The 26863-nt window shown below is 44.7% G+C and overlaps 2 protein-coding genes across 6 annotated transcripts; both read left to right on the top strand.

Annotated features, from left to right (window-relative positions):
• Window positions 1-14219: 14219 nt before the first annotated feature.
• Window positions 14220-20300, top strand: LOC136528830 (1-aminocyclopropane-1-carboxylate oxidase homolog 4-like). 4 transcript variants are annotated; one of them, XM_066521824.1, is made up of 3 exons: window positions 14220-15320; window positions 19198-19386; window positions 19783-20300. In XM_066521824.1, exons 1-3 carry the CDS (start codon window positions 14469-14471, stop codon window positions 19819-19821), a joined length of 1080 nt encoding a protein of 359 aa, XP_066377921.1. In that variant the 5' UTR covers window positions 14220-14468; the 3' UTR covers window positions 19822-20300. The 4 variants fall into 4 exon arrangements, with proteins under 4 accessions (XP_066377921.1, XP_066377922.1, XP_066377919.1 ...); XM_066521822.1 differs by lacking the exon at window positions 19783-20300 and adding an exon at window positions 16468-16718 and having other exon boundaries at window positions 14223-15320; window positions 19178-19386; XM_066521823.1 differs by lacking the exon at window positions 19783-20300 and adding an exon at window positions 16468-16718 and having other exon boundaries at window positions 14224-15320; window positions 19198-19375.
• Window positions 20301-22903: 2603 nt separating this feature from the next.
• On the top strand, window positions 22904-25981 carry LOC136526733 (probable peroxygenase 5). 2 transcript variants are annotated; one of them, XM_066519317.1, is made up of 6 exons: window positions 22904-23405; window positions 23554-23688; window positions 23795-23880; window positions 24559-24710; window positions 25431-25556; window positions 25671-25981. In XM_066519317.1, the coding sequence occupies exons 1-6, from the start codon at window positions 23375-23377 to the stop codon at window positions 25825-25827; spliced, it is 687 nt and encodes a 228-aa protein (XP_066375414.1). In that variant the 5' UTR covers window positions 22904-23374; the 3' UTR covers window positions 25828-25981. The 2 variants fall into 2 exon arrangements, with proteins under 2 accessions (XP_066375414.1, XP_066375415.1); XM_066519318.1 differs by having other exon boundaries at window positions 22922-23405; window positions 24610-24710.
• Window positions 25982-26863: the final 882 nt, after the last annotated feature.

The raw sequence follows: 26863 nt of genomic DNA, 5'->3' as shown, positions 1-26863 counted from the left end.
TATTAAGCAAAAATGTTATAGAACATGTGTGTGATACTTAAATAAAGTTTGAAGTACAAACTTTGTAGATGACAATGAAATACTTGTCGTAGAAAAATAATGTTACTAGCTAGTATTTCTAATAGTTTAGAAACGGAACTTGAAAACAAATCCAGCTCAAAAACTTAGAAAATTTCCAAGTCTGTCAACAACTAGACATTGCTATGTTTAGCAAATTATTTTGAGAGATTGGGTTAAGGGTGGTGTAGTGTTATAGCTCAATTTGGTAGTCTCATATGCCATCTTGAGCATGGTGAAGATGGTTTGGCTCCTGGAGCAACGGTTTAGTCGTATTGGGCGCTTTAAAATTCATGCGCGTCACCTGTCTCGGGTTAGTTCATGTCGCGTGCGCGCTCACCGCGCGACGTCCCCACGCTGCGCACATGGTCGTGTCTCACGCGGTCACCGTGCGCCGCCACGCTGGGTCGGTCGGGCCGCCTGGGCTTGGCCAAAGCCGACCGCAGCGAGCCGCTGGCCGCGCGCCCTGCTGCCCAGTCTCACGCTGCCGCCATTGGAGCCGCCACAGCCGCGCTATCGCTGTCATCGCGTCCGCCCACTGCTGCCTCGCGTCGCGACGCTGCTGCTGCCATCGTGTCACGCCAGTACTCGCGTCTGCTCGCTGCACCGCGTTGTCCCCTCCATGGCCCGGTTGGATGCCGTCCGCACGTGGCCGTGCATGCCGTCGTCATGCTATTAACGGCGCTGCGGAGCGCGGGCCATGGCCGGTCGCGGACGCTCATGCTCGTCCCCTCGTGCTTGGACGTAGGTCCATTGGCCACAATCGCTCGCGTAGCGCTAAGGCGAGGACAAACCGAGCCCACCTGTCGCGCCCCCGTTTCTCTCTTTCTCCCTCTGCTTTCTGCCGTCGTCGAGCCATGGTCACGGTGAGCCAGAGAGTGAGCACCTCTCATCAATTCCTCGTGCTCGTGTCTCCACCTTTACGTCCTCTTGCCGCCCGCCCCCACCCCATCTTGATTACAGCTAGGCTGAGCTCCAATTTTGGAGCTTTGCTCCCGCCGTCGCGCCATTAAGGCCTAGCCCGCCTCACCATGGCCAGCTCCAACCTCGCCATCTTGTGTCGAATTGATCGCACCATTAGCCTCACCTAGAACCCCTCTTCGTCATGCGCACGCTAGTCACAGCTCTAGTGCCACCTCCTCGCCACTGACTCGGCCATGCCTTTACGATCCGCCGTTCACCTCGCAGCGCGCACGTGGCCAGCCTCGCTCGGGTCATCTCCGGTCGAGCCAGCACCTTGGTTAGGTCACTGGTGAGTTGTCGTTCCTCACCCGCTATCCCTACTGCCTTGTTGTTGCTGCGGTTCACCAGAACGCCACTGTCGTTGCCGCAGGATGCCCGCCATTGTGGAGAGGTCCTTCTACGGCGTCCTGGCTCGTGCAACCGCCGCCCATCACCTCACGTCACCCCCCTTGGTGAGATTCGACCTCTTAGCTAGGTTAACATGGGTCCTGGGTGCCCGTTGCTGTCGCCAGTGCCACCGCTCGCCGCGCGCGGGGGAGGCCAGGGACCATGCCATTATAAAGAGGAGAGAGTACAAGGATCTTTTTGCATAGGTGTTGTCTCTAGGAATTATAACATGGACTGCGGGTTGTTTTGTTCATAGTCAGGGGCGTTTTCGCTTATATGTCAGCGCGCGCGGGATTTCCCCGCCGCGGGCCGTCTTCGTGTGGGCCGCACCGCGGGCCACCGTGCGCTCGCGCGCGGGCTGCGTCGTGTGGGCCGCGTGTGTGGGCCGCGTGGGAGAATTCGATTTTCTTTTTCATAAGGAATTAGAAATAGTTTTCTAATATAATATTTAAGCGGATCTTTGGTAAATCATATAAAATCATGTAGGTCTCTAAAAATTATGAAACAAATATTGTTAAGTTCCTAAAATCGTGCTCTATCTGTTAGTGTATTTTGTTCATATATGTACATGTTGATACCAGGAGCTATTAAATCATTTGAGAGTGCTTAATATTACTAGGTTAAATATTGTAGGATTTTTTGTTGTAAATTGGTGATAGCTTTAATCCTAAAATTTTTATGGTAGTTTTCTTGTATTATTATGTGTTCCCTATCATTTTTGTAGCCCTAGAATAGGCTAAGCACTAGGATAGCTAGGTGCTCCTTGATGTAATATAAGTTAAATCGCTAATAAGAGTAAGATTACATTTTAGTTGCTAAGTTAATACCTGTTAGGTGAATTCATACCTGTTTTGGTGGAAATGATAAGTAGTTAGTATCTTAGTCATTAGAGCTAGCTTAGTAGCTTAGCATGTGTATTCTTATTTTAAGAGTTGTTGTTGCCAAAATACTAAGTGTTGCATCATCATTGCATTGCATGCATGTAGAGAACGAGTTGGTGGAGTTCGTGATCGCCGGAGAGCAGGAATATGAGGAGGTGATCGAGGAGTACGAGGAGGAGGTTCTCGTACAGGAGGAAGACTCGGAGCCACCGACGACTGACATAGCTGACAATTCGCTTGCCCAAGGCAAGCCCCGATGCATAACCCTTATTTTGAATAATCACTAGATATATATATATATGTGATGTGCATTTACATTACAGGATTTATAGTAAAACTCCATGCATAGATAAACCTACCTATGAGTCCTACTAGCATAGGTCGAGAAGCTGCTATGCTTAGGTTATCGATAGCATGAGTAACATGTCGTTACTCACAATAGGTGATTATTATTATTACTTTCATGATAAATGATGAAAGGAAATGAAGACCGGGCAGGGATATAGTACAGGTATTGGTGGGTGTAATAGGTTGTGTCCCACGATCAATGAGGCATAGCTTGATTATACTGTTTTCCTTGTCCGTGTCGGTTAAGGACCGTTCGTTGCTGTGGATGGTAGTCATGTCATAGACTTATTATCCTGAGCACATATTTGCTTATGAGAACGGAAAGGCTCGTTGCTCTCTTATCATGGGTTTCGGCTCTTTTCGGACTGACTGATTGAAAGCGGAGATGGCGAAGGTCAAAGCACCACACTGAGTCCAGGACTCAGGAGTGGGGGCTTGGAGTCTAAGTTTGAATGGGGACCTGGACCCCTTGACAAGAGAGTGGTGGGTTGGTCTTGCTTATGTCTGGGGTACAAGCAGGGAGTGTGTTTCGGGATACCCAGCTGGGATACATTGGTTCGCGAATCACCGTGTGATACGGTACGACTTGACTATGGTCTAGCACCGTAGTAATAACTGAAAGATGAAAGATGATGAAATGGATCTGATTGCTCAACTCTTGCTTGAACGTAGAAACAGATGCTTACATAGAATGGATAGCTAATGAACTAATCATGACTGCTAATAAAACACATACATAAGGATCCACTACTAGTAATGCTTTTCGCAAAAAAACCCAACAAACCATAAAGCTTATTATATTCTTTGAAGTCGGAAAATTATTCTCACTAGTCGGGTAAATCTTACGAGTACATTGTGTACTCAGGGTTTATTCACCCCTATTGTAGGTGCAGCTTGAGGAATGGTTGTTGTGTGGATGATTCTTTTAGTGGGCACAGACGGATCCTTGTATCTTATCGTTAGATGTTTATTTCAATTCCGCTGTTAAATTCCGCACTCTAAAATTGGTATTGTAATAATGTATTTCCGAGAACTCTTGTGATATGAAATGGACTAAGTATTGTAAACTCGTTCTTATTATTGGATCCTGGATGAAAAACGTGGATTGTTCGAGTTCTCCTTTGGGGTGTACTCGATGGAACTATCTGATGTAGCTTACTTTCGAGGTGCTTAATGTCTAGTGAAAGATGAACGTCTCCGAAAGCATGCTATTTCGGACGGTTCTGCCACACTGGGCATGGCGCACCAACTCACGGGCGCGTTGCTCGGCCGCACTGGAGCAGCCCAGTCACTCCTCCCTTCTCGTGGCCCTGCTCGTCACCCGGTCCCTGCTTGCTCGCCCGCCCGCCCCACGTGACAGCCGGTGGGGCTCGTCCTCCCCCGCCCTGGGCTGAAATTGCCTGGCTACACAGTTGCCTGGACCTTGCCTGCATGGCGTTTGGTTGCTGCCCTGAAAAGGTGCTTGAATCAGGCAACGAGTGCCTGGCTCCAGTAGGCTGCTTGCCTGGGCTAATGGCCATGATGACACGCTAAGCATAGCTTTGCAAGTCTTTCTGAAGTTTCTCTATTCAATTCAGATCAATCATAATCAAATGACCACTCATAATTAGAAGGTTAAACATGTTTCTATTTTCTTTCTGTCGTCATTTTATTTTAAGTACACTTATATAATCATTATTATATAAATATTTAATTTTAACATATAAATATTTAATTTTTAATCTTACAAGACAAGAAAAAATATATATAAATAGTTAGTGTTCAGCTAATATATGACAATGGCAAAATAGATCAATGTTTTATTTTTATCTATATCAGAGTTTCCAGACACAAGCTTCTAACCAAACAAACTATCATCTATTTGCCTCACCAGACATATTTTATTAAATTTTCGGACAACACTTTTTGTCAGGTAAATGGTCCCGGGCTCGAACCAAAGGTGCCCGTCGTGCGGATGGCCAGGCTCGCCCACGCCCCGCTGATGCTCGTAGTTAGGCTTTGCGTGCCGCCGTCACTCATGGCTATGCTCAATTCGGAGGGCCTCGGAAAGGGCATCTTGATTTCCTTATAGCTTGGGAGTGCTCTATTATCTTGTACTAGCCACTGCTGCCCGCGCTTCGCTGCAGGTGATGTGCTTGGTATAGGTGGCTCATATGTTTAATATGTTCCTCATCGCGATTACTAAAGGTTGGTCTATTTGGTACATTAAACGGGTAAATATGGGAAGGAAATGTAACATGGCTTTTTTCATTACAATGTTGTAAACAAACATAGAGGTTGGTTGTTATTACATGGTGCCTATTGTAGGCCAGCAAATCAATGATATGCTAGTGGAAATAAGTATTTGATGGAGTTGGGCTCAAGCAACTAAGACACTTAGATTCAAAGCACAACATTGTCTAGGATTGCATTATTGTTGGAAAGAGCAAAAACTACAACACAAGTATGTCTCTTAACGTGAGGGTTTACAAAAGAGTGAATTAGGATCCACTCTTCTTAGGCGAAACTACAACACATTTTGTAAATCTGGAATCACACAAAAGACTACACGGCGTCGAACACTAAATTACACTGGGATTTAACGTGACATGGTTAAGAGCAACCTAGTACAACCAAAGCTTAGTCCAGAAGTTGGGATAGACAAGGGCAATGAAGAAACAACAAGATAATGATTATCCAAAACATAGCGTATGACCAACAAATCCAGAAACAGGAGACTGAGAAGTAAAACATCGTTAACCCTAAGACCAAACTAACCAACGGTAGACTTGAACTTCTTTGAAAACCAGATCCTTTCTTCTCAGATTACACCATCACCTCTGTCAGATGAACCTAGTTCCACAACGACGACTAGATCTCTTAGCTCTGCTTCGGATTCGAGAGGGATGAGGATGAAGGAGAAGAGGAAGGACCAAGGGCATCTTATAGTGGTGAACGTAGATAGGGCACAGCGCACTGAAAGTGGAGATGGCATGGATAGGATACACTGCTGGTTCACGCTGTGGGGATACAGTCGGCCAAGGCGTGCTTCCTGCGCAAGCGAGCAGAGGGGGGGATAAAGGAGAGGAGAGAGAGTTCGCTCGATGAGGGAGGCGTGCGGGCGGGCTTGTCCCCAAAAGAAGAAAGAAGGGAGGGGGTCCGGTACGGGGACGAGGGCAAGTATCAAAAGCGGACCGGAGGACGGGAAAAGTAGAGGCGCACAGCGCACGAGGACGGCGAGTGGCCATGCAAGGACAAGGTGCTAACGGGCCCGACACCGACGGCGTCCGTGGGGCACACGGTGATAGTGACCCGACGTGCGTAGTGTGGTCGAGCTGGGCACAGTGCTTGGGACCTAACATCCACTCAGGCTTTTCTAAGCACTCCCTACTACCCAAGGCTAACTTTTCCTAGGTGTTCTTCTTTCCTTCCTTTCCTTGTCCACAATATGCGCCAACCTTTGTATGAAGTGAGATAGGCATAGAGCACAACTCAAGGCTATGCAGGAACCCAATCTAATCAATAATCTCTTGTGCTGGCTTTCGCTACCAAACAGCCACTCACTCGCTAAGATCGAGCAACAGGATCCGATTAACACAACCCAAGAACATTATTATATTTAAACTTCTCAGGTGGCTGTAGATAATAAGGAATGCTACTGGTCTCCATATAACATTTCTCTATGGTCTAGACAGTGGTTATTAACGTTTAGAAGCAAGCAACTCTATAAAATATTTTTAAAAGAATTAGACGGTGTGCATAAGACTGAATTGCTGGTGTCTAGAAGATAGATAAGCCATAGACCATAGAGAAATGTCTGAGGTGGCTGCCATCTGCTAGCAAAGAACAAATATTTTAAATTGTAAGAGAATAAGCATGGACATAAAATACAGCTCAAGGATGATTCAGCTGTGCAACTCTCATGGCATTGGTGTGCATGGCCACTGCATTGGCTCGCCTCTTTTTCAGTTGACAACAACAAACATGGTATATGTAGGGTTACTAAGATATCTACATTGACTTTGTTCTAAATGAACACATAGTGACAAAAGTGAAATTCATTGATGCAGTTTTTGCCATGAGATCACTTGTGCCTGCTCGACCTTGATCTTCTCTGTAAAAACAGAAACAAGCATACCTCAGCATCACTAACCCCACCAGCAACGACTACCGAAATTTAACAGTGTGAAAGGGAGTGACCTACCTATGGCAGTCCGTAGTTTTTCTCTTCAATTCAATGAGCCCACCCCTAACTGAAATGAAATGAAAACTCATTCCAACAACTTGGTGTGAAGCCATTTACTGTTAACTTGGTAGAAAAGTTAACAGTAATTAACACAACCATATCAAACTAAAACAAAAGAATTTCTAGCCTAAAATATTTTTAGTTTAAGAATATAAAAATTAGTTTGTTTTACTGCCCAATAAACATATAGTTTAAGAAAAATAGTTAGTTTAGTTTAAGAAAGTATTCTTCTCAGTTCTATGAATCAGTTTAGGCTTATAGTTCATATGTTCCATCAATGCATTTTCTCAAGCACTTGGTGTCAAACCAACATTTCCAAATTCTGTGAAGGCATTTTCTCAGGCAATTGGTGTGAGGCCAACATTTCCAAATCCATTTGTTACTCAAAAAGTAATTAAATTAGGGGATAAGATATATGTGAATTTGAATTTGAAACCAGAGATCACCTTTGGAGTCACAAGAATGATCTATCGATGTTGTAGCTCCTTACTGTTGGTGTCCGATTCGAAGGAGCTGCAGCACGGTTTGACTTCAGTTATTAAGATAAAGTATACAATATTGCCAAAATGAAATATGGTTTGACTTCACACCAAAACACATGCAGCCACACAAGTTACTGATAAGCTTTCAGAAACATCCTGAGTAAGCCACTGGAGTACATAGTGACACTGACAGTTGTGTATTTAGCATACACCGTATATGATGGTTTGAAAGGATTACTAAAATCACGAATGCCCAGTTTTAGCTCAGATTTCTTTAAGTAAATTATCGTTTTCGTCAGCTAGGCAATTGATTATAAAACAATTCATTAGCGCTTAGCTTCAGTCATTTTCAAAAATTATTAAGAAAAAAATAAAGTTAGATCCCAGAATGACTTGGTGAAAAGCAACTACAATTCTTTTCATCTGGCCTATCAGTAGATTTAATAATAGCAGATTACAAGAATCATTATAACTTTATAATGGTATTCTCAGATAATGGCATAGAGGATCAGAAGTCATGTATATCCTTTAATTTCTTTTTTTGAAATGTCAGATCCTTGAATTTCTGAATATGGTCTATAACCTTAGAGTTTTTTTCAAAAAAAAACTTAAGAGATTTCAAATTCTGAGTATGGTCTCTAACTTCAGAAATTACTAAATAAGCCAATGTTGGTGGCACAAAATTACAGAGTGCCCAAAATGTAGCCAGAAAGTTCTTCCAAGCCAACTTGTAAAAAATTACAACACTAACTTACTTGAAAACATACTAACTGCAGCTGAAGAAACAGGTTATACAACTTCCAATCTAAACCTCATCAATGATAGCACCGCAAGTGACAGGTTTAGAGAAGGTTTCAGACAATTTTATAGTGTTGTTCTTCTATTTGTTGTCTGTTCAAGAAGTCTGTGCAACTCGTACATCCATTGTGTTATTGGAAATGGGGAAGACCTTATGAAAAGCAGTGACAGCAGGTGCATGTATTTTTGAACTGAACAACAAATGCATATCTTCTATCATTATAAAAATCAAACACATGTCTTTTTGGCATTCACAAAAATATACCACATCTCCTTATCTATTTAATTTATAGACGGAGTGAGGTTAGGATGGTAGTAAAGATAGAGAATGTGGATTGCAGTTAATTCCAAATCTTCATAAAACTGAAGGCAGAGCCTACCTGTTAGTTGTGTAGGGGAGCATCTGTGGAGGCACTTGTCAGCTCTGGAGCAGCGACAGTCCTACACCAACAAGGATGAAGTGATGCAACAATTTTATTTTCAAAAGACAAAGAAAAAAAGCAATCAGACTGTAAAGAACTATTTTTATGCACAACTACCACTGAACATTATTTAGTAACTTACCTGGTCAATTGAATTGACACTGTCTTCTCTGACTTGTTAAACATGAACCTAACACAAAAGAATACTAATGTCAACATGTTTAACAAATGGAACCTAACACAAAACATTGCTAATGCCTTTTTTCTACATGATGAAATGGAAACACAAAACAACATTAATTTTTTTACAATCCACAATCACTCAGCATGCTATATAATTATTTGTTGCAAAAAAAGGTAGGAACCACTAATCATCGACCTTGAATAACATGTACCATGACTTTTGCCGAACCAATGTGTAGTACATAGCTATAAATTTGCACCGCCAGGGAAAAAGAAAGAGCATAGCAACCTCTTATTCTTAAAGAAGACAAAAGACACCAAACTTTCATAAATGACCATCAAGGATGGCATAGCAAATGAGTCGAAGCATGTGCTCGAAGATCATCACACAACTCTATGAGAAACCTTGCACAACCTACACTTTTCTGAAAAATGGACCCTACAGGATGGAGCAATTCAGTGTTATTTGAAAAGCTGTCCACCGAACAGTTCATAGCAGTGCATCCATCTCTGAACATTTCATACTAATGCATTGATCTATATTGTTTCAACATACGAGCAGGTATCTTTTCTGGAGGCTAAAAGCTAAGGACCTATGATGTACATGGAGCCACTAATCATTATGTCGAAAAGCAAAGCATGTACCAATAAGGAAAAATAGGAAAATTACATACATGCTCATATATCATGTTGTGCTCACCTTTCTTTGTCATTAGAGAACTATCAAATTGAACCTAAAAGTTGTACCTTTCTAGGCAGGACAAATTGAAAAATGGATTGAATCAACTATCAAGCTCACTGAAAATAGGTTTGCTTTTTGAAATCCCAACTACAACACTAACCATCTCTTATCTTTCCATACTACATGACCAAAATTCTGCATAGTGGTGGTATGCGTCAAATTGTCGTTCTCGACCAGTCGCTGCCAAATGGATGCAAAGCAATTCAGCAGACTGAAAGATGCAGAAGAACATGTCAATGCTAAGTCGACAAGCTGTCAGGCGTACTCCTAGGAATCACAATCATGGAGATGTGTCTGAAGTCACCTTGGAAGCATCAGCGCTGTCAGTCAACAGTTGCCTGCGAGTGTGTGTGCAGCGATGTTGGTGATGGTCTGGATTAAGGTAAACTAATATTAAATACGTAAACAAATAGTTTTTTGAAATAATAAAGTTGGCATACTTGGTTGACTAATTATGACATGGCAGTGTTGCTTACCCAGTGGTGAGATCTTTTAGGGATGTTTCATCAGGATCAACTCGTGGAGCAGGTGTCTGAACAACAGTTGTTGCTGCTGATGATCTGGCTCAGATTGGACAAACATGAAATTTGGAAACAAATAATTTCGAAATAGTAATGCTGCTATGCTTGATCGATTATTTGTGACATGGTATTGTCACTTACCCAGCGGCGACATATTAGAGGGGTGTTGGATTACAAGGTGAGCTTATGTATATATAGAATAATATAAGGAAAAATGCGAGGACTATGGTGATCTATTTAAAGTACCGAGGGTATTGCAGAATAATATAAGGAAAAATGCGCAGCTATAATGGGCAAACGTAAAGATGGATTTGCAATCGTGTACATATACCTGATATCCCTGATGAAGACCTCTCTTAGGATGCTTGCTCTTTCTTTGCCCTTTGGAACTATAGAAGATACAGATGTGTACTTTGTGATGTAGCTGATAATATCCGCAAAGTCAGTAAAGTTAATAGGTTCTATACATATATGTATATGGGTATATTCTGAAGGACACAACAGGAAAACACACAAAAAACAAAACAAAAAAAACTTCATTTATATAACAGAGAAGAATTGGAGTCAGTATCATGGATAGATTGCTAGCTTCAAAAAGAAAAAGATATTGTTGAGGTTCATTAGAGTATTATGGATAAACTGTGTGGTTTTGACATCGCAATATGTAAAGTGTCATCTCATACAAATACCAATTCTAAAGGTCTATACTACTGATTTATCCAACATTGGAAGCAGAAACGCAGAGTCCACATTCAGTATAAGCATTTTAGTCAATTCATTTACATCTTGAATGCATCAAATTGGCAAATTGCTAACCTCCACCTCCTCCTGTTAGTTCATGCTTAACAACAAACTGCATCTACAAGCAGATATCCTCGTTACAACACCCCACCAAAAAAAATGATGTCACAGTGCATCAACATTCATACTCCATGGAATTTTTAATGAGGGGAGAGAATTGGACAGAAGTTCAATTTCGGTTACTCCGTGGAATCAGTTTCTATACATAATTATGGTTCGGGGCACAGTATCATCAACGGTATCAAGCTCTATTGAAAATGAGCAAAGCATGAACTCTGGGAAGCACTAAGAGAAGAAAGAAACTTACTTGCACATGTAATGGACCCAACCCCAACCCCAGATGTGCTTGTATGAATCGAGTGGGATGCTTCCTCAACATGTATTGATCGATGTCAGTGCCTATGCAAAATTCCCTTCATCTTGTCTCGTTGGGCGTAGGCTTGTAAGAGCTCCCTCGGACCGTCATCGTCGCTGTAGCCTGCATAAACGAAGAGCACAAGCAGGAGAAACGTGGGGATGAGCATAAGCAGCAGAAATATGAGGACGAGCAGAAGCAACAGAGGCACGACCTGCTCCTGCACCGTAGATATGGTGTCATATAGATAGGACAATGAAAATCCATATGTGGTTCTATAAAAAATAAACTACATATCATTTACCTAGATAAATCATGGAGTCACTTTAAATATGGACATAGAGTGGTAGGTAGCAAGTTGACTACCTTCATCTGAGTTGATTATGGATACCAATCTCTAGAGAGGAACCTCACTCTGTTTACCAAGTTCATACCTCACACAGCAGCATGCAGAGGAGAAAATTTGTGACAAAAAAGAGGGAAACTAAAACAAAAAATGTATGTAGGAAAGCAGGGAAACTTAGAATAGCACGAGCGTGAGCACAAGTGAAAGATCATGTTCCAATAATAAAATCAGAAAGGCAAACATTATAGACATCAGGTTCATCCATCTGCACTAAACCTGAGAGCAGGAAGGGGAAAGCAAAATAATAAACTCCATAAGGACATGGCGCTTCAGCTGGAGCGTAGTAAACTGTTTTTATGCATTTGCAGAAAGCAAAAGGCAAAAAAATGGATCGAACAAATTTAAACAGAATTAAAGGGAATTTAGGAGAAAAGGCATAATATATACTAAGCAACAAGGAAATGGAGAGAGAGAGAGAGAGATGTGAATAAATACATCATCGGCAATGGGGTGTGCTCAGTAACACAACAATCTAGGAAGTATATATAAAGTAAAGTCATCATTGACAATGGACCTATGCTCAGTGGTAATATGAACTAACGAAAACAAAAGAACACATGCAAAAGAGAATTGGGAAGATATAATGATATTGTCATCACGAAAGTAATGCAGACAGCAGTAATCATAGAAGGATGAAATAATTAATCATCACTGCACAATTCCATTGTCTCAGTCAAAAAAAAGTTCATCACCGCACAGTCCCAAGACCTCAGTAGATAACATGAATTATGAAACAATCAATCATCACCGTACAATGAAGTTTACCAGCTCTGCACATGATCTGTGCACTTAAAAACAAGAGAGTGGCAAGGTGTATGCATGACATGGCTGTAATTGCTCTACGCTCGAGTACATGGCAAGCAACAGCAGCTCCAGGCCAGCTGACAACACGGCAACCCGAAGCTGTCGCCGCTCGATGCCCATGCTAAAAATGGAGTCCATCAGTGTAGATAGAGATAAAACTGGCATGACATTAAAAATAGAGCATCATTCTTTCTGGAAACTCATTGATCTCAGTTAAAGAGGAATCTCCTAGAAGGAGCACATGGACATATGCATTAACCAATCACTTTCGTAAATCACACAAGGGAAAAATGGCATTAAAATGCACTGACCTTGCCGCTCTTTCAATGAATGGACACAATCCACTCCGAGGAGATGAGAAATCAATGCTAATATATCAAGATTGTACCTGTAATTAATTCAGGCAATAGAAAATACAATATTAAAGGGAATAAAATGAGCAAAAGCTTTAGAATCTGCAGTTCTCAACTGCCATAGAAATTATTGTGAGGATCTGCCGCTCCCAAAAAAATGCGAGGGAGAGAGGATCTGGGGGAGGAGCCATGGGACGAAGGAGGAGAAGAGGGTGAGTCACTGTCAAATCCAGTCACCGAGCTTCGCCGTCGCCGCTGCTGCACGGGCACCTAGGGTTTCATCGAGCAAAGGAGCACAAGCTCCCCAGCGGGAGGAGACGTTGAGAGCCCGCATGGAGGATGGGGGAGAGAGAGGGGGCCGCCGAGCCCCTGCTGCGCCAATGGACCGCCCGCAGGGGCGCCGTCGCTTGGCACCCACCGCGGCATCGGGAGGGAAGGGGACAGAGATAGAGAGAGAGAGAGAGGAAAGGGATGAAGAAACGGAGGTGAGAGGCAGGCGAGGTAGGGAGGGAGGGAGGGAGGAGGAGGAGGGCGACCGCCGCGGCCACGCCCGGCTGGTCGCGCCCGTCGCCCCTGTTCGCGTGCTAGCTCACTGTTACCCGAAACACTAACCCTAGCCGCCACCGCCGGGGGGCTGTTGTCCTAGCTGCGCGCGACCTGGTGGACGTCGGCTCATCGTTGTGTGGGGGAGAGGAGGAGTTGGCGTGCGAGAGGACCAGGGATCATTCACCTTGGAGAGGAAGAGGAGAGCCTTCTCCCGGAGCTCCAGGATGCAGAGGTTGAGCACGAGCTGCGCCATGTCCTGATCCTCTGTTGCGTCGTGATCCTCGTTCGTCGCGTCTGCATAGGCGGCGGGCGATGGTCAGCGTCGGGGGAGAGCAGGGGCTCGGACGCCGCCGCGGCCACCGGCGTTGGACGACGCACCATGGCGCCGCGCACAGGGTGCGGGGAGCCTCGGCGGTCACGACGAGGAGCGAGGGAGAGAGCGAGAGCGCGGAGAGGAGAGAGAGAGGAGGGGAGCTGCTGCCGCTTGCCATTTATTACACGAGAGAGAAAGAAGGAGAGGACCACGGTGGAGCCCAGCTCTGCAAAGCAAGCCAGGCCCCAGCGGCTCGCATGCGTGCCAACCACCATGAGTTAGGCACCGACCATGCATGCCGAGAATCCACCATTCCCTGCTACACGCCACCGTCCATTTGCATGCCGCCTACGATCGTACTTCATTTAATGCGTCCAGTTGCTTCATCTATCTATCTAACGCACCAAATAATAAGAACTTACGTGGACACCCTAGAAGGTCACCGGCGTGCCTTCGTATCTTTAATAATGCTATAAAATTTCCATCAGAACTCGTGGAAAATCATCTAGTATTAGAATAGTATAAACGAGTCCGTGTCTTGTGAAAGGGAAAAAAATCAATCAAACGTCCATAGAAAAAGAACATTTGACATTTTGCCATTACGAGGGAGTCACGTTAATCCCTCTATACATTCACTCCTCCCGTAATGGCCGGTCGCCAATCCGACTACTACCAACCGCCATGCGTAGAGGGTTGGTTGCGTTCGATGCGTCGGGGGGTTTGGTTGCGTGCTCTGATGGGCCGGGCGGCTGGACGACGGCGACAGGATAGGAAGTCGCCGCGCCCACGAGGCCACGACCCATCCCTTCCGGCTAAAGTCAGCGTCTTCCCTTCCACGCAGCACCAACCGAGCGTCTCGACTCTCGAGCAATCCGCCAGCCATGGCATCCCCCTCTCCTCCGGCGCCGCAGTCCGACCGCGCCGCGCTCCTCAAGGCCTTCGACGAGGCGCGCACGGGTGTCCGCGGCCTCGTCGAGTCCGGCGTCTCCTCCGTCCCCGCGCTCTTCGTCCATCCGGACCCCTACGCCTCCGCGCCCCTCGCGCCGCCGGGCGTCTCAATCCCCGTCGTCGACCTCTCCCTCCCCGCGCCCCTCGCTGCCGCCGCCGCAGCCGAGGCCGCCCGCAGCTGGGGCTTCTTCCACCTCGTCAACCACCACCAGGCCCTCGGCGGCGTCCCCGAGGACTACCCCGCGCGGGCGCTCGCCGCCGTGCGCGCCTTCAACGAGCTCCCGGCCGCCGAGCGCGCCGCGCACTACGGCCGCGCCATGCCCGGTGGGGTCTCCTACTCCTCCAACGTCGACCTGTACCGGGCCCCCGCCGCGAGCTGGCGCGACACCATCCAGATCGCGTTCGGGCCCGATCGGCCCGACCCGGCGCGCATCCCGGCCGTCTGCCGCGACGAGGTCCTCCAGTGGGACGCGCACGCCACCGCCGTCGGGCGCGCCGTGCTGGGTCTCCTTTCGGAGGGGCTCGGGCTCGGATCCTCGAGGCTGGAGGCGGCTTCCTGCCTGGAGGGCAAGGTTATGGTGTGTCATTACTATCCAGTGTGCCCTGAGCCCGAGCGCACCATGGGCCTTGTCCCGCACTCAGACCCTGGCGTACTCACCGTCCTGGCGCAGGATGCTATCGGTGGCCTGCAGGTGAAACAAAGCGATGATGATGGGACGAGCCGCTGGGTGGATGTGAAGCCTGTGCCGGGTGCGCTTGTAATCAACGTCGGGGACCTCTTGCAGGTACAGTTCTGTTGTTTATTACTTTACTTGGGTCCAGACAATCAAGTATCTGAATTCAGTTTTCTGTCAATTCAGTTAAATCTGTACCAACGAGGAACAGTTTATGGCCTCTATCTATATACTTCAATTTAAGTTTATTAGTCACATCACTTGGAAACTTCAGTGTTCTATAAACACTTCACTTTGTGTATTGCTTTAAGCCTTTATAAGTCGCAAAAGTACACCATATCTGGTTAAGCATATGTCTTACCGAATCCTAAAAGAAAAATATCTATTACAGGTTGGATTATTGGGACATATTGCTCCTTGTGGTATCTAATTCCAGTATTACTTTCTGTTTTAATACTTGTTCTTTTTTTTTCAGACAAAATTCATGTATAGAAATGCCTGTTAGCTTCCAAGAAAATACTCAGAACATGTTTATCTTCACGATGGGATTATGTAATAAAACTTTAGACATTAGTCTTTGATTTTGACCACATGTAGCCACAGATAACAATGTGCATGTTGCTGGTTTTTCCCTAGAACTGTGTTGTAATGCGCAGTCCTGTTAGTTCTGGTTGCTTGTGCTAAAGGGCCTCTAGTCCAACTTGTTAGAGCGTCCCGGCGGCACTCCTCAGGTCCTGGGTTCGACTCCCCGTGGGAGCGAATTTCAGGCTGGGGTTAAAAAAATCCCCTCGTCTGTCTCACGCCAAAGCACAGGTCTAAGGACCGGCCCGTTCTCACAGGGCGACGGTGCCGCTGTGTAAGGGTGGGGCAGGGGTTCGGGGGTTTTCTGGGCCTGTGTGAGAAGGTCTTCTTCTTAATGCAATGCCTGGGGGTGGTCATACCCTCGCAGGTCCAGTTCTGGTTGCTTGTGGCAGATTTGCAGGCTGAGCTCTGAGATGGAGTATCAGTATGTATGTCTGAAATTAGGACGTTTGCTACTGTTTCTGTCTTCTCTGTTGTTCTGTTACAAACTCTTGTATTTCCTTTATGCTTAATGGAAATGGGGTTACCCTATGTCAAAAAAAGGATAACAATGTGCACCATGCTAGCATGAGTTACAGAATATGATTTTAAGGAGCTCTGTGGAGCAGCATTATATGGAGCAGCTTTATAATGCCATCATCTTATCTAACTTATTTTTATCCTATACTTTCATCAGATCATGTCTAATGATACGTACAAGAGCGTTGACCATCGTGTGATTATGAATACACGAGAAGAAGCAAGAGTTTCAATCGCAATATTTTTCAATCCTGGCAAGAGAGGGGACACAATTTTTTATGGGCCACTACCAGAGCTTGTTTCTTCAGATAGTCCACCAAAGTTCAGGAATTTTACCATGTCTGAGTTTCTGGGGGCCTTCTTTAGACGAGACCTTGCCAGCAGAGCTCTGGTTGAGCACTTCAAATTGTAAATACTTAACCACAGTTACTTCAAATTGTAATACTTTATGTTCACAAGCCCGACCCAACCAACAAAAGTTCAAACTTGTGTCAACACGTGTGATTGGTGATAATGCAAGGAAAAAAAATTATCTCTCGTAAAAGCCATGCTACACTGTTTTCCATTAGATTTATGGAGGATGTGTCAGATTAATGATAGATTGTTTCCTTGATGACATCATCATATAACTAATGCTGGACAGGCCCTATAGGCATGCAGCAGCTTTGTTGGGCTAGCATTTACATCTATACAAATTAGTCCAAACTCTTAACATGGACAGAAACATGCACACAGACCCAGACATCATTGGCTGCTCTACTCACCTAAAATTGGGATGGGTGTCACACTGTCACATGCTGTCCAGAACTCTACATGGGTTCACTTATATGGACATGAGTCCCAAGGGCTTGTTTTACCTGTCAAATTTCTACGGCATATCTTATCTATTTGTTTTTTTTATAAGGGCATATCTTATCTATTGAAGCAATCACAGATTTATTGCATTCCCTTCCAAATTCGGGCATGGATTTACTATGCAATTCTCAAGAGCATCTAGAATATACATTATTGCTGCCAATCCCCAGAATAAATGAAAGCTAACTTTTGTAAGCTTGTTACAATGTTTAGCTACGTGTTTCAGACTTTATCCCACAAAATATTTCTTATTACAAGCTGATTCAAATGTGGAAAATTGTTGACATGGAAGCTGAATTACCCAAGCATCGGTCAGCAAAAGAGTTCACATGTCCACATCAACAGGGGTCACGTCTTGAATATTTTGGATCTCTGAGAAGACATAAGTCCGCGACTCCATGTTAATCACTTAATTACAAATTCTTTGGATGTACTTATCATTGAAGTTGGGATATATAAGTGTCAGTTGCAGAGGAAATGCTGACATTCTTTCGTAGTGTTCATGCTTGCAAATGTTGACACAAGGATTCATCACTTAACTTTTCCAAAAGAAACTGCTATGAATTGTTCCTGTAATCCTTTTTAGAAGAATCAGTTGATATACTCACCATATCATCTGGTGTGGCCGTGTGGGTATGTGTCTCCCCTTGCATACTATGGGTATCTTCCTGCACACCAACTTTGGCATGCTTTTTGTGCTCGCTGGAATGGTTAGTAGCCTGCAGTTGGAACACATTGGTGAGGATGGGTGGAGCTATTTGGGTTGATGTAAAGCCTGTGGCCGTAATTTTTGTGATCAATATCAGCGACGTTTTCCGGGTAAAATGGAACACTTTGGAGCCCAATCAAACTCAGTTCTGTGTTTCAATTGTTTGAATTGTTCGTGCTTCCTGTAGGGTTCAATGCATATAAGCTACTGTAGGATTTACCTGCATTGGATTCAGCATCTTGTGCACTGAAGAGCTTTGACCTGCTAGCTTTCATTGAAACAGTAGGAAATTCATTAACAGAGCTAGAGAAAGATATAGTATTGCTCATATTTATTTCATATACTTGGTGCGTTATTTTTTTTGAAAGAATTGTGTGCGTTATACCATGGCATTAAAAATCTTTACTAAGGTTTGTGCACAAGTAAACAGAAATCGGGCTACTATGCTACAACCTGTGGTTCTACAAGCTTAATCAAGGAACTTCACAATGACCTTGCTCCATCTTTCTTTCTAACCCTTTCTTTCCACTAGATGATGTCTAATTATACTCGTATAGCTATCAATATTGTGTCACAATGAATTAGTTAGCATGCCGAACCTGTACTTTTCATTGTTGCTGTTTTTTTCCCTGTCGGAATGATACAGGCCTCAAATTATATGGACCACTGCCCTAGCTGTGTCCTTGGAAATTCAACACACAAATTCTGAACTTGTGTGCAGGCGACCATGTCAGTGTCAATATTGTACTCCAATGCAATTACTTTACCTCATAGAAGTCACGCTGCTGCTGCTTCTGTGTAATTTGGCATCATGCAGTCACGCATTCTTGACCTCCAATTTTATATTGGATCAAGGAGCTGAGCCTGGCCTAAAGGCTGGATAATCAGCTTGCGAAGGCTGGAATGCTCTTTCCTTAATCAGTCAGCTTAGTTGGTTTGCTGCCTTTTTATGCCTTTCTGTAAAGCTCACTTTGTTTATGGATCCAAAACAAGCATTATATGCATGGATTTCTTTATGGACTTGTCTTACAGAGCTCCCCACCACCCCCATCCACTGTTCACATGCAGCAACAGAAACAAAGATTTTGCACATAGAGCATTTGGGATCTTTTGCAGAAGCCCAGAAGCTCCTCAGCCGTTGCATGTTGCATTTCTCCTTATGTTAAGTTGTGGACACTTCTCAGTCCCAAGACCCAACCCACTGCTGAATGGGATAAGTCAATAGCACAGTTCACAGCTTTTAACAATATATGGTTGCTGCTGCTCAGACCTGATACCCGTTCTGTTTCACATATTTATTCAGAGCGGCACACTGTTGTGTAGGAGCCTCTTGGAACGTTGGTGTTGGGAGGCGATCACTTGATATCGTATCGAGTGGTTAGAGCCGTGTCTGAAAAGCTTGGAGGACCTGTTGACATTTTTCATCTTGATAAATATCCAGATGTCTATGATTGTTTTGAAGGAAACATTTATTCACATGCCTCTTCATTTGTCAGCAGGAGACTGCTACAGGTAAGTGTGTTATTGTATCTCAGGTTTTCAAGTAAAATACCAATAATATTAATCAATGGAATAAGCGTAATGTTGCATGGTTAATACACTAAAAAAATATGTCATGTGGCTTTAGCTTCCAATATCCATCAATTTGTTATTAGTACTACGGCTACCATGGTTTAAATAAGACCTTACTGGATATCACAATTTTCATCATGCTACAACACCAATTAGTTTTCTTTCCTTCATTGATTCGGCTCCAGATTGTTAAAACTGTCAACTTCAGTTGATATTCTAAGTCATCGTTAGTCTTAATTTAAAAGGAACAGTTATAACATTTGTGTTTATTGAATTTCACAAATGTGTTTATTGTTAATGATTAAAACCCATGCTCAACTTATTCTTTCCCTGCAGAAACTTGGGGAAGGTGTAAACGGAGTGTGTGTCAGTTGATGTGGACTGCCTTGACCCAGCGTTTGCAAAGTCAAGGGTACCGAGTTCTGTTCCCATGACTTATAATTTGATGTGCCAAGCTTAAATGCATGTACGGGATTCTGAAATTTCACATGATGACTCTGGATTTAGCTTTCACTTAATGGCTATCTTGAGTTGGTAGTTCCTATGGCGCAATATCTTGAGTTGCGGTTAACTCAGTTCAATGGCAATGAGAATCTACTGTCTTTTACCTTTGAATATTTTTTCCTATTTGCAAGAGACTTTGGGATTTCCTAGTTTATATATGCATGAAATGATAAATTTGACTGCTGCACATACCAAATTAGTTTGATAAGTGAAGGGTTAGCCCCTGTCCTCTACCTCTGTACATATTAGATTTTATGTTCTTTTGTGTAAACAAAGCCGTAAAGACGTGTAGATATGTAACATTGATTTGTTTATATGGTTTGGATGTGTAGATATGTAGTTATGTAAGTAAAAGTGTGTCATGTTTGCATATAAGGCCTTGGCATAACATGTCGGTATATAAAGATGTGTCATGTTGTGTATATGAGACACTGTCATTGGGATTTGTTTTTTCGTTTTTCAATCCATCATTATAGACGTGTATAGGCAAAGTACGTCTGTGACAACCATTTATCACATGTGTGCTCTTTCGATACGTGTCTACGACAACTCCTGATAAGTCGCATCTATAATGAGAACATCTGGCATGATGGCGAGGCGACGACGATTAGCTAGCTGAGTCGTTCCGACAACACTATTCAGGGTGGTCAGGGTCTCGTTATCTTGGAGTTCTTGTGTCGCCCACTCGGCAGCCGGAATGCTGCCCGCGGTTGCTTTCGTTTTTTTTTTTTTGATAAGGTTGCTTTCGGCTTCGATTCCTCCTGCAAGCAAGCAAAGCATTGTGGCATTGTTGTGTGGACGGCCGCGGCCTCGCTCTCCTGCTCCCGAGCGTGGTGGATTGCACGCGTCGCCAACGCGCCCGTGCCGTCGCTTTTCCGTCCCAAAGTAGAGAGTGGCGGGCGCACCGCGGTGGCGTGCTGTAGCCCTCTGCTGTCTCTGCTCCGACGGAACCCCCACCAGCAGCGGGCGACCTGTGCTAGTGTGATGATGCTTTCGCTTTTCCTCTTGGACCAGTAGTTCAGTATCAGTCCACCGTATAGTACTCGCAAGGCATGTAGAGCGAGCCTACTGAAAAGGGAAATGCTATTTTCCAGACGCTTGAAAACTTGTGAATATTCAGACGCAAACTTCAGGTTAAATTACTATGCCTTTTGTCAAGCTGCAAGTCTCAAAAGGTTACTTTGTTGCTGTTGTCATAATTATTGCGGCTGTTAGACCTTTGTTAATGGGCGTGTTTGGAACCGTAGCATATGGGGGCGCGGTACGGTAGCCCAACCGTAGCTCCACGGCTGTGGTTGTGGAATCCTCGCGTTTTTCCTCCCACGTCACGTATGGGCATGGTAAGCGAGCGTGCCATGACCACGAGTCATTTTGCGAGGTCCTTTGCTTCTCTCCGTAGCCACTGCAGAAAATGTGGTGCAAAACACGATCGATATCTTTTCTTTCTTCTTAGAAGGGAATGTCTAGCGCCCGGATGTTCGGTGCGCCGAGCGTCCGGATGCCCGCTCAGCCCACCCGCGTCCGCCTTTGTCCCCGCCCTACGCACAGACGAGCACGCCCCCCTCGAACCCACGTCGCCAGCCCCCAACGCCCCAGTCTGCTAGCCCTTCGGCGTGTCGTGCGCCCCCAGCTAGCCCCGCCGCGTCCGCCTTCGCACCGCCCCATACGCGCGAAGAGCACGCCCCAGCGCCCCACCGCGGCACCCCTATTCACTAGTCCCTAGCGCCCCATCCGCTAGCCCCCCACCCTCCCTCGCCCCCGGCTCGCCCCGACCGAACAACATAAAACGCACGAATAAAACACCTGTAACTTACAACATGAAACAACTTGCTGTAGCATAATACTAAAACATTTGGAACATATTATTGCAACATGTATATGAAAGTATATGAAACATCCAGATCAGAACGGTTGCAACATACGTCTAGAAACAGATAAAATATTTTGAATAGATGCTTGCAACATGCCTCTAAAAACACTTGCAACGTATGCATCATTTGTAATAAAACGCTCGAATAAAACACTTGCAACTTGCAAAATCGAACAACTTGCTACAACATAAGCTGAAACGATTGAAACGTTTAGAACATATTATTGGAATATTTGTGTGAATCATATGTAACATTCAGATTAGAACGATTGCAACATACGTCTAAACATTTCGAACAAACACTTGCAACATGTCTCTGAAAACACTTGCAACATGTGCAACATCCTCCGATCTACTTTTGCAACATACTTCTGAAACGTCTGAAACGCTTCAAACATGCATTTGCAACATATGGGTCCTCCGTGCCATGGTGTCTTTCATCCGACCGCGGGAGACGATGTCCCGGTCAGCGACGACCTTCTCCCGGTGGCACCGGGGTGGTGGTGGTGGTGCACGCCGTGGTTGTGACGGTTGACTGCGGATTGGGCGCACGACAGTGGATGACCGGCCGGAGACGGAGTGAATGGCCGCACGGAGGCGAAGTGGGCGCAGGGACGACGCTGTGCGGCGCAGGATGGGTGCGCGCACAGAGGATGGCGGAGTGAGTGTCCGGTCACAGGATGGGGGCGCGCGGTGCGATGGTCGCGGCGGCCAGCGGAGTGGACCAAGAAGGAATTTTTTTTGGAGGAGTGAGTCACGCGGGGTGGGATAGGGGAGTGGGATGAGTGGCCGAGTGGACGACCACGGCAGTCCACATGGTGTCCGGATGGGGTGGACGCCCGTGACGAAGCATTATCGTTTTTAGAACTAATAGATCAGAGGGTGTGCCCTGTTTTATTTCAGTGAAACAAAGCCGCAGTTCAACCCGCCCAATATCAGGAACTTCATCATCAGCTTGGGAACCAAACATCCGCACAGCAGATTGATAACGGTGGCAGAAACTAAAAGCTAGCCGTCAGCAAATGCAATGCCACTTCATTCCGCCGCGCGTGGTGGTCTCCAATCACCCCCGGCCCACGCTGCGCAGAGAGTGAGAGAGAGGCGAGCGCGTCGGCGGCAAGCAGGGGCCAGGGCGACGTGGTTCTTACGTTGTTGCCGCGCGCGACGAAGCCACCACATGCTGAGAAGCCACCGCGCGCATGCTGCACGCCTGCAACTTGCAAAGATATGCAAACGGATCGGAGCAGGGCGAGAATCGAGATATCATCGCGGGTTCGGTCGGTTGCTTAGCAAGGTCGTTGCGGAGCCGCGGACACAGCACAATTCACACACGGCTGGGGCAGCATACAAATATCGGCCAAATTAGAAGCAGCGCGCCCACAGCTCCACAAGCTAGCCTCTTTTGCCTCCTCCATCACCAGTTCACCAACAGCACAAGCGCTCGATTAATCCGTTCTTCCACTCCTGCCGCGCCCTCCTCCTGCTCCACCACTAATTGGCACCAGCGCAGCGCATCTCTCGCTCGTCGGCCTCGTCAACGATCTCACCGCTTCCATGGCCGCCAAACCTGCAGAGACGACGCCTGGTAAGTCTATCTCCCAGCAGTCCCAGGAAACGGCAGCAGCAAAAGTGACACGTACCAAAACGTGCCTCGGCTTGGCATATTCTTGATGAGTGGCGTAGGCTTTAACCACCGTGCTCCTCTCTTTAATTTGCTACTGGGACTGCACCAGGGAGCAACGACTCCTCCTCCTCCTCCTCGTCCATGGCGGACGTGTACAAAGGCGAGCTGACGCCGCTGCAGAGGCACGTCGCCTTCTTCGACAGGAACAAGGACGGCATCATCTATCCCTCTGAGACATACCAAGGTGCCTACTGTTTGCTCTATAAAAATGATTTCTCCAAACTTCTCATGGACACCTGATCGAGGATGATAACCATATCTGACTGTTGTTTCTGGCCTGCATGCTGCAGGGTTCCGCGCCATCGGGGCCGGCGTCCCCTTGTCTGCCTTCAGCTCCGTCTTCATCAACGGCCTCCTTGGACCCAAGACCGTACCGGTATGTGATCTCTCCTCCCTCAACACTCTATCTCAGCAACATCTTGAAATGCATGCCTTTAGTCTTCCGTAGATCGATCATCCGTGTTCTCGCTGAAATCTGAATCCACTTTGGCCTTTGAGTATGTATCGCGACACACAGAAACCATATTAAGATTGTCCTTTACCATTTCTCTGTCATTCGACTTTACCAAATTGAGTTTCTCTGCATGTCAGCAAGAAATTACCAACTACTAACATACTATCAGACTTAAAAGTGATGATACGAATTCCTAAGGTTGCTTCAAGTTTCAATCTAGCTTCAGCTTAGGATAGGAGGAGGTCTCAAAGTTTCTTCAGGCCAAACATAATTCAATACGCTTATGGATTTAGTGGCAAAATTTTAAAAGGATCACTGCAATATTCCAATAACCACATGGATTAACGAGGAATCCTTAACTAAACAATGTGATATAAGGATTCGCTAGGATCTGTACTAACATGGGTATATATAAAATGTGATGCCAGGTTCCTGGACACATCATGACAGCATGAAAGTGTGCATGTCCATTATGAACACTCAACAACCACATATAAAACTACACCGTACCTTTCAGTTATCTTCTGAAACATATAGTATTTGGAAATCGTCTTATTATGCATATTATATACAGTAACTTCTAAGTGCCAATGTATTCAGATGCAGAAATTGAACTCTTTCTGGCGTCGGCTCGTTCCATGTCAATTTCAGGAGAACGAGAAAGCACCAGGTTTCAAGCTCCCCATCTACGTGAAGAACATCCAAAAGGGAAAGCACGGAAGTGATTCGGGCGTGTACGATGCCAATGGAAGGTACCAATCCAATTCAAATTTCCATCTCTCACCATCTCCAGGTTAAAAATTCAGAGTCCAGACACATTAAATGGCAGCAGCACAAGGTTTCTGTTTTTCGTCGGAGTTAATCCCACTTCTCAATGTACTTTACTGAATGAAGACAAGGTAACACTAATAAACAAACAGCTAACAATAGAGAATTTAATAGACATGTGAATGGATTACTAAACAGGACCAAACAATCGATGTGCCACTTCTCCAGTTCTCCTATGTGAGATGAGATGGATGCATACTACTTTTGATGAACTAATGATTAAACTATTATTAAGGGAGGCAGCTGGGAGTGAAGCGTTTCTTATGTCGTTTTGCCCTTTGTCTAAAGCACCACTCAACATTCAACAACTTCAGTCCAAAGATGATAATGTGAGATGGAAAGCATTGGAACAAAAACTACTGACATGATGAGGTGGTTGTTGCATTAGTTAATCAAGCTCAGTTTCAAACGAAAAGAAAAACTATTGCCATGAGAATGGGGAGTCGTTCACATGTGCCTTGGTTCACTGTAATTTATTATAGGTGTTCAGCTAAAAAAAATGTCCGGCCTAATCCTCCTCGAAAACAACAAAAAAATATCCCATAATCATCTACTTATATAGGTACAAAATAAAAAAAAAACTTCTTGGATAGCTCGTTGAGCTAAAAGAATTGCTAATCATAACTGTATCTATCAACCTCCAGGTTCGTTCCTGAAAAATTTGAGGAGATCTTCAAGAAGCATGCCCACACCAGGCCTGATGCCCTGACGGGCAAAGAGCTGAAGGAGCTGCTGAAAGCAAACAGGGAGCCTAATGACTTCAAAGGATGGTAAATACTCTTCAGGAGCTAGACTGCTAGAACAGTATATATATGACATTGACAAGCAAGAAAGGGTATATGCTCCGTCTTTGAGCTGAGTATGTTTCGGAAAAATTACTGCAGGCTAGGTGGTTTCACGGAGTGGAAGGTGCTCTACTCCCTATGCAAAGATGAGAAAGGGTTTCTTCACAAGGACACTGTCAGGGCCGTCTACGATGGCAGTCTGTTTGAAAAGTTGGAACATGAGAGGAAGTCTAAGGAGTCTACTAAGAAGAAATGATAAGAGCATGGTCATGTACTCGCTCGTGTCTGGAAGAATTTGTAAATCGCGGTGTGCTGTGTGCATGTGGATCAGTAGAATAATACCCTAGTTTGATTCTGTACGCCTGTGGATTCAAATCTTTATTTATGGAGCAAGAGATTTCTTATAAATATATCCATCTTTCTATCATTATTGTAACATGTGTTTTTAGAATTAATCTGTGGTAATCTAGAGACAGAAGGTAGACAAATGAATTTTCCATCTATCTCCACGACAAATGATTGAATGTACTATACAAGCCTAAATATAAGTTTATCTAGTTTTTTTTTTGCATCTTATTAGGATACATGTAGTTAAATTTTGAATTTCTTTAGATAAGCATGCATAAATTGATTTAAACCGTAAACGATACTGAATCATTCCTAAACTCTTGGATGACAACATATATGTCTTCTGTTGCATGTGAAAAAGCTTTATGATACATAAGGAAAAAGTTTTATATGATAACAAAAACTTTTAAAAAATACATATACGATAACAAAGACTTTTTTTTGAAAGAATTGCAACTTTTTTTCCAACTAGACCAATGTTAATGTTGTAGTCTACAAACACGTTATAACATAGCCACCTCATGAATCTTCTTCTAGCACTCAGAGTGGGTTCTCAGAGGTGCTAGAGCATGGCGAAGGGATGGAAGATCGGAGTCATTTGGGCTGCGAGCAATGATGAGCCTCTGGCTCAAATGTAACACTGCTCAACAACCAACCGGATCACGCTATCATTGCTCCCAACGCGTCTTTCCTTCGGCGTGGCTCCATCTTCATAAACCTTCTTTTAGTACCTCTCGTGCACCATCTTGAGTTTTGACTATGAAGGAAAGGTGTATGTGGAGGACTTTCTCCTAGAAAGACAGTTTCTTGCAAAGGGAGCAATATTGAGACCATAAATTGTGAAGCAATGAGTAGTTTTACTAGATCCATGTGGAACTACAAGTAGGGGAGCTCAGTTGTCCATGTGGGGCAATATACGTGTGTCCGGACACATGATTTATAAC

Source organism: Miscanthus floridulus, chromosome 19 (assembly GCF_019320115.1).
Source record: "Miscanthus floridulus cultivar M001 chromosome 19, ASM1932011v1, whole genome shotgun sequence".
Lineage (NCBI taxonomy): Eukaryota > Viridiplantae > Streptophyta > Magnoliopsida > Poales > Poaceae > Miscanthus > Miscanthus floridulus.
This window is presented reverse-complemented; position numbering and strand designations above follow the sequence as displayed.

Excerpts from the sequence above, each read along its gene's own strand:
- LOC136528830 (XM_066521822.1), top strand. The coding sequence starts at position 14,469 with ATGGCATCCCCCTCTCCTCCGGCGCCGCAGTCCGACCGCGCCGCGCTC. Across the intron at positions 15,321-16,467 it reads ACGTCGGGGACCTCTTGCAG|ATCATGTCTAATGATACGTA; the intron begins GTACAGTTCTGT and ends TACTTTCATCAG. Across the intron at positions 16,719-19,177 it reads CTGGTTGAGCACTTCAAATT|AGCGGCACACTGTTGTGTAG; the intron begins GTAAATACTTAA and ends ATATTTATTCAG.
- LOC136526733 (XM_066519317.1), top strand. The coding sequence starts at position 23,375 with ATGGCCGCCAAACCTGCAGAGACGACGCCTG. Across the intron at positions 23,406-23,553 it reads ACCTGCAGAGACGACGCCTG|GGAGCAACGACTCCTCCTCC; the intron begins GTAAGTCTATCT and ends GGACTGCACCAG. Across the intron at positions 23,689-23,794 it reads TCCCTCTGAGACATACCAAG|GGTTCCGCGCCATCGGGGCC; the intron begins GTGCCTACTGTT and ends TGCATGCTGCAG.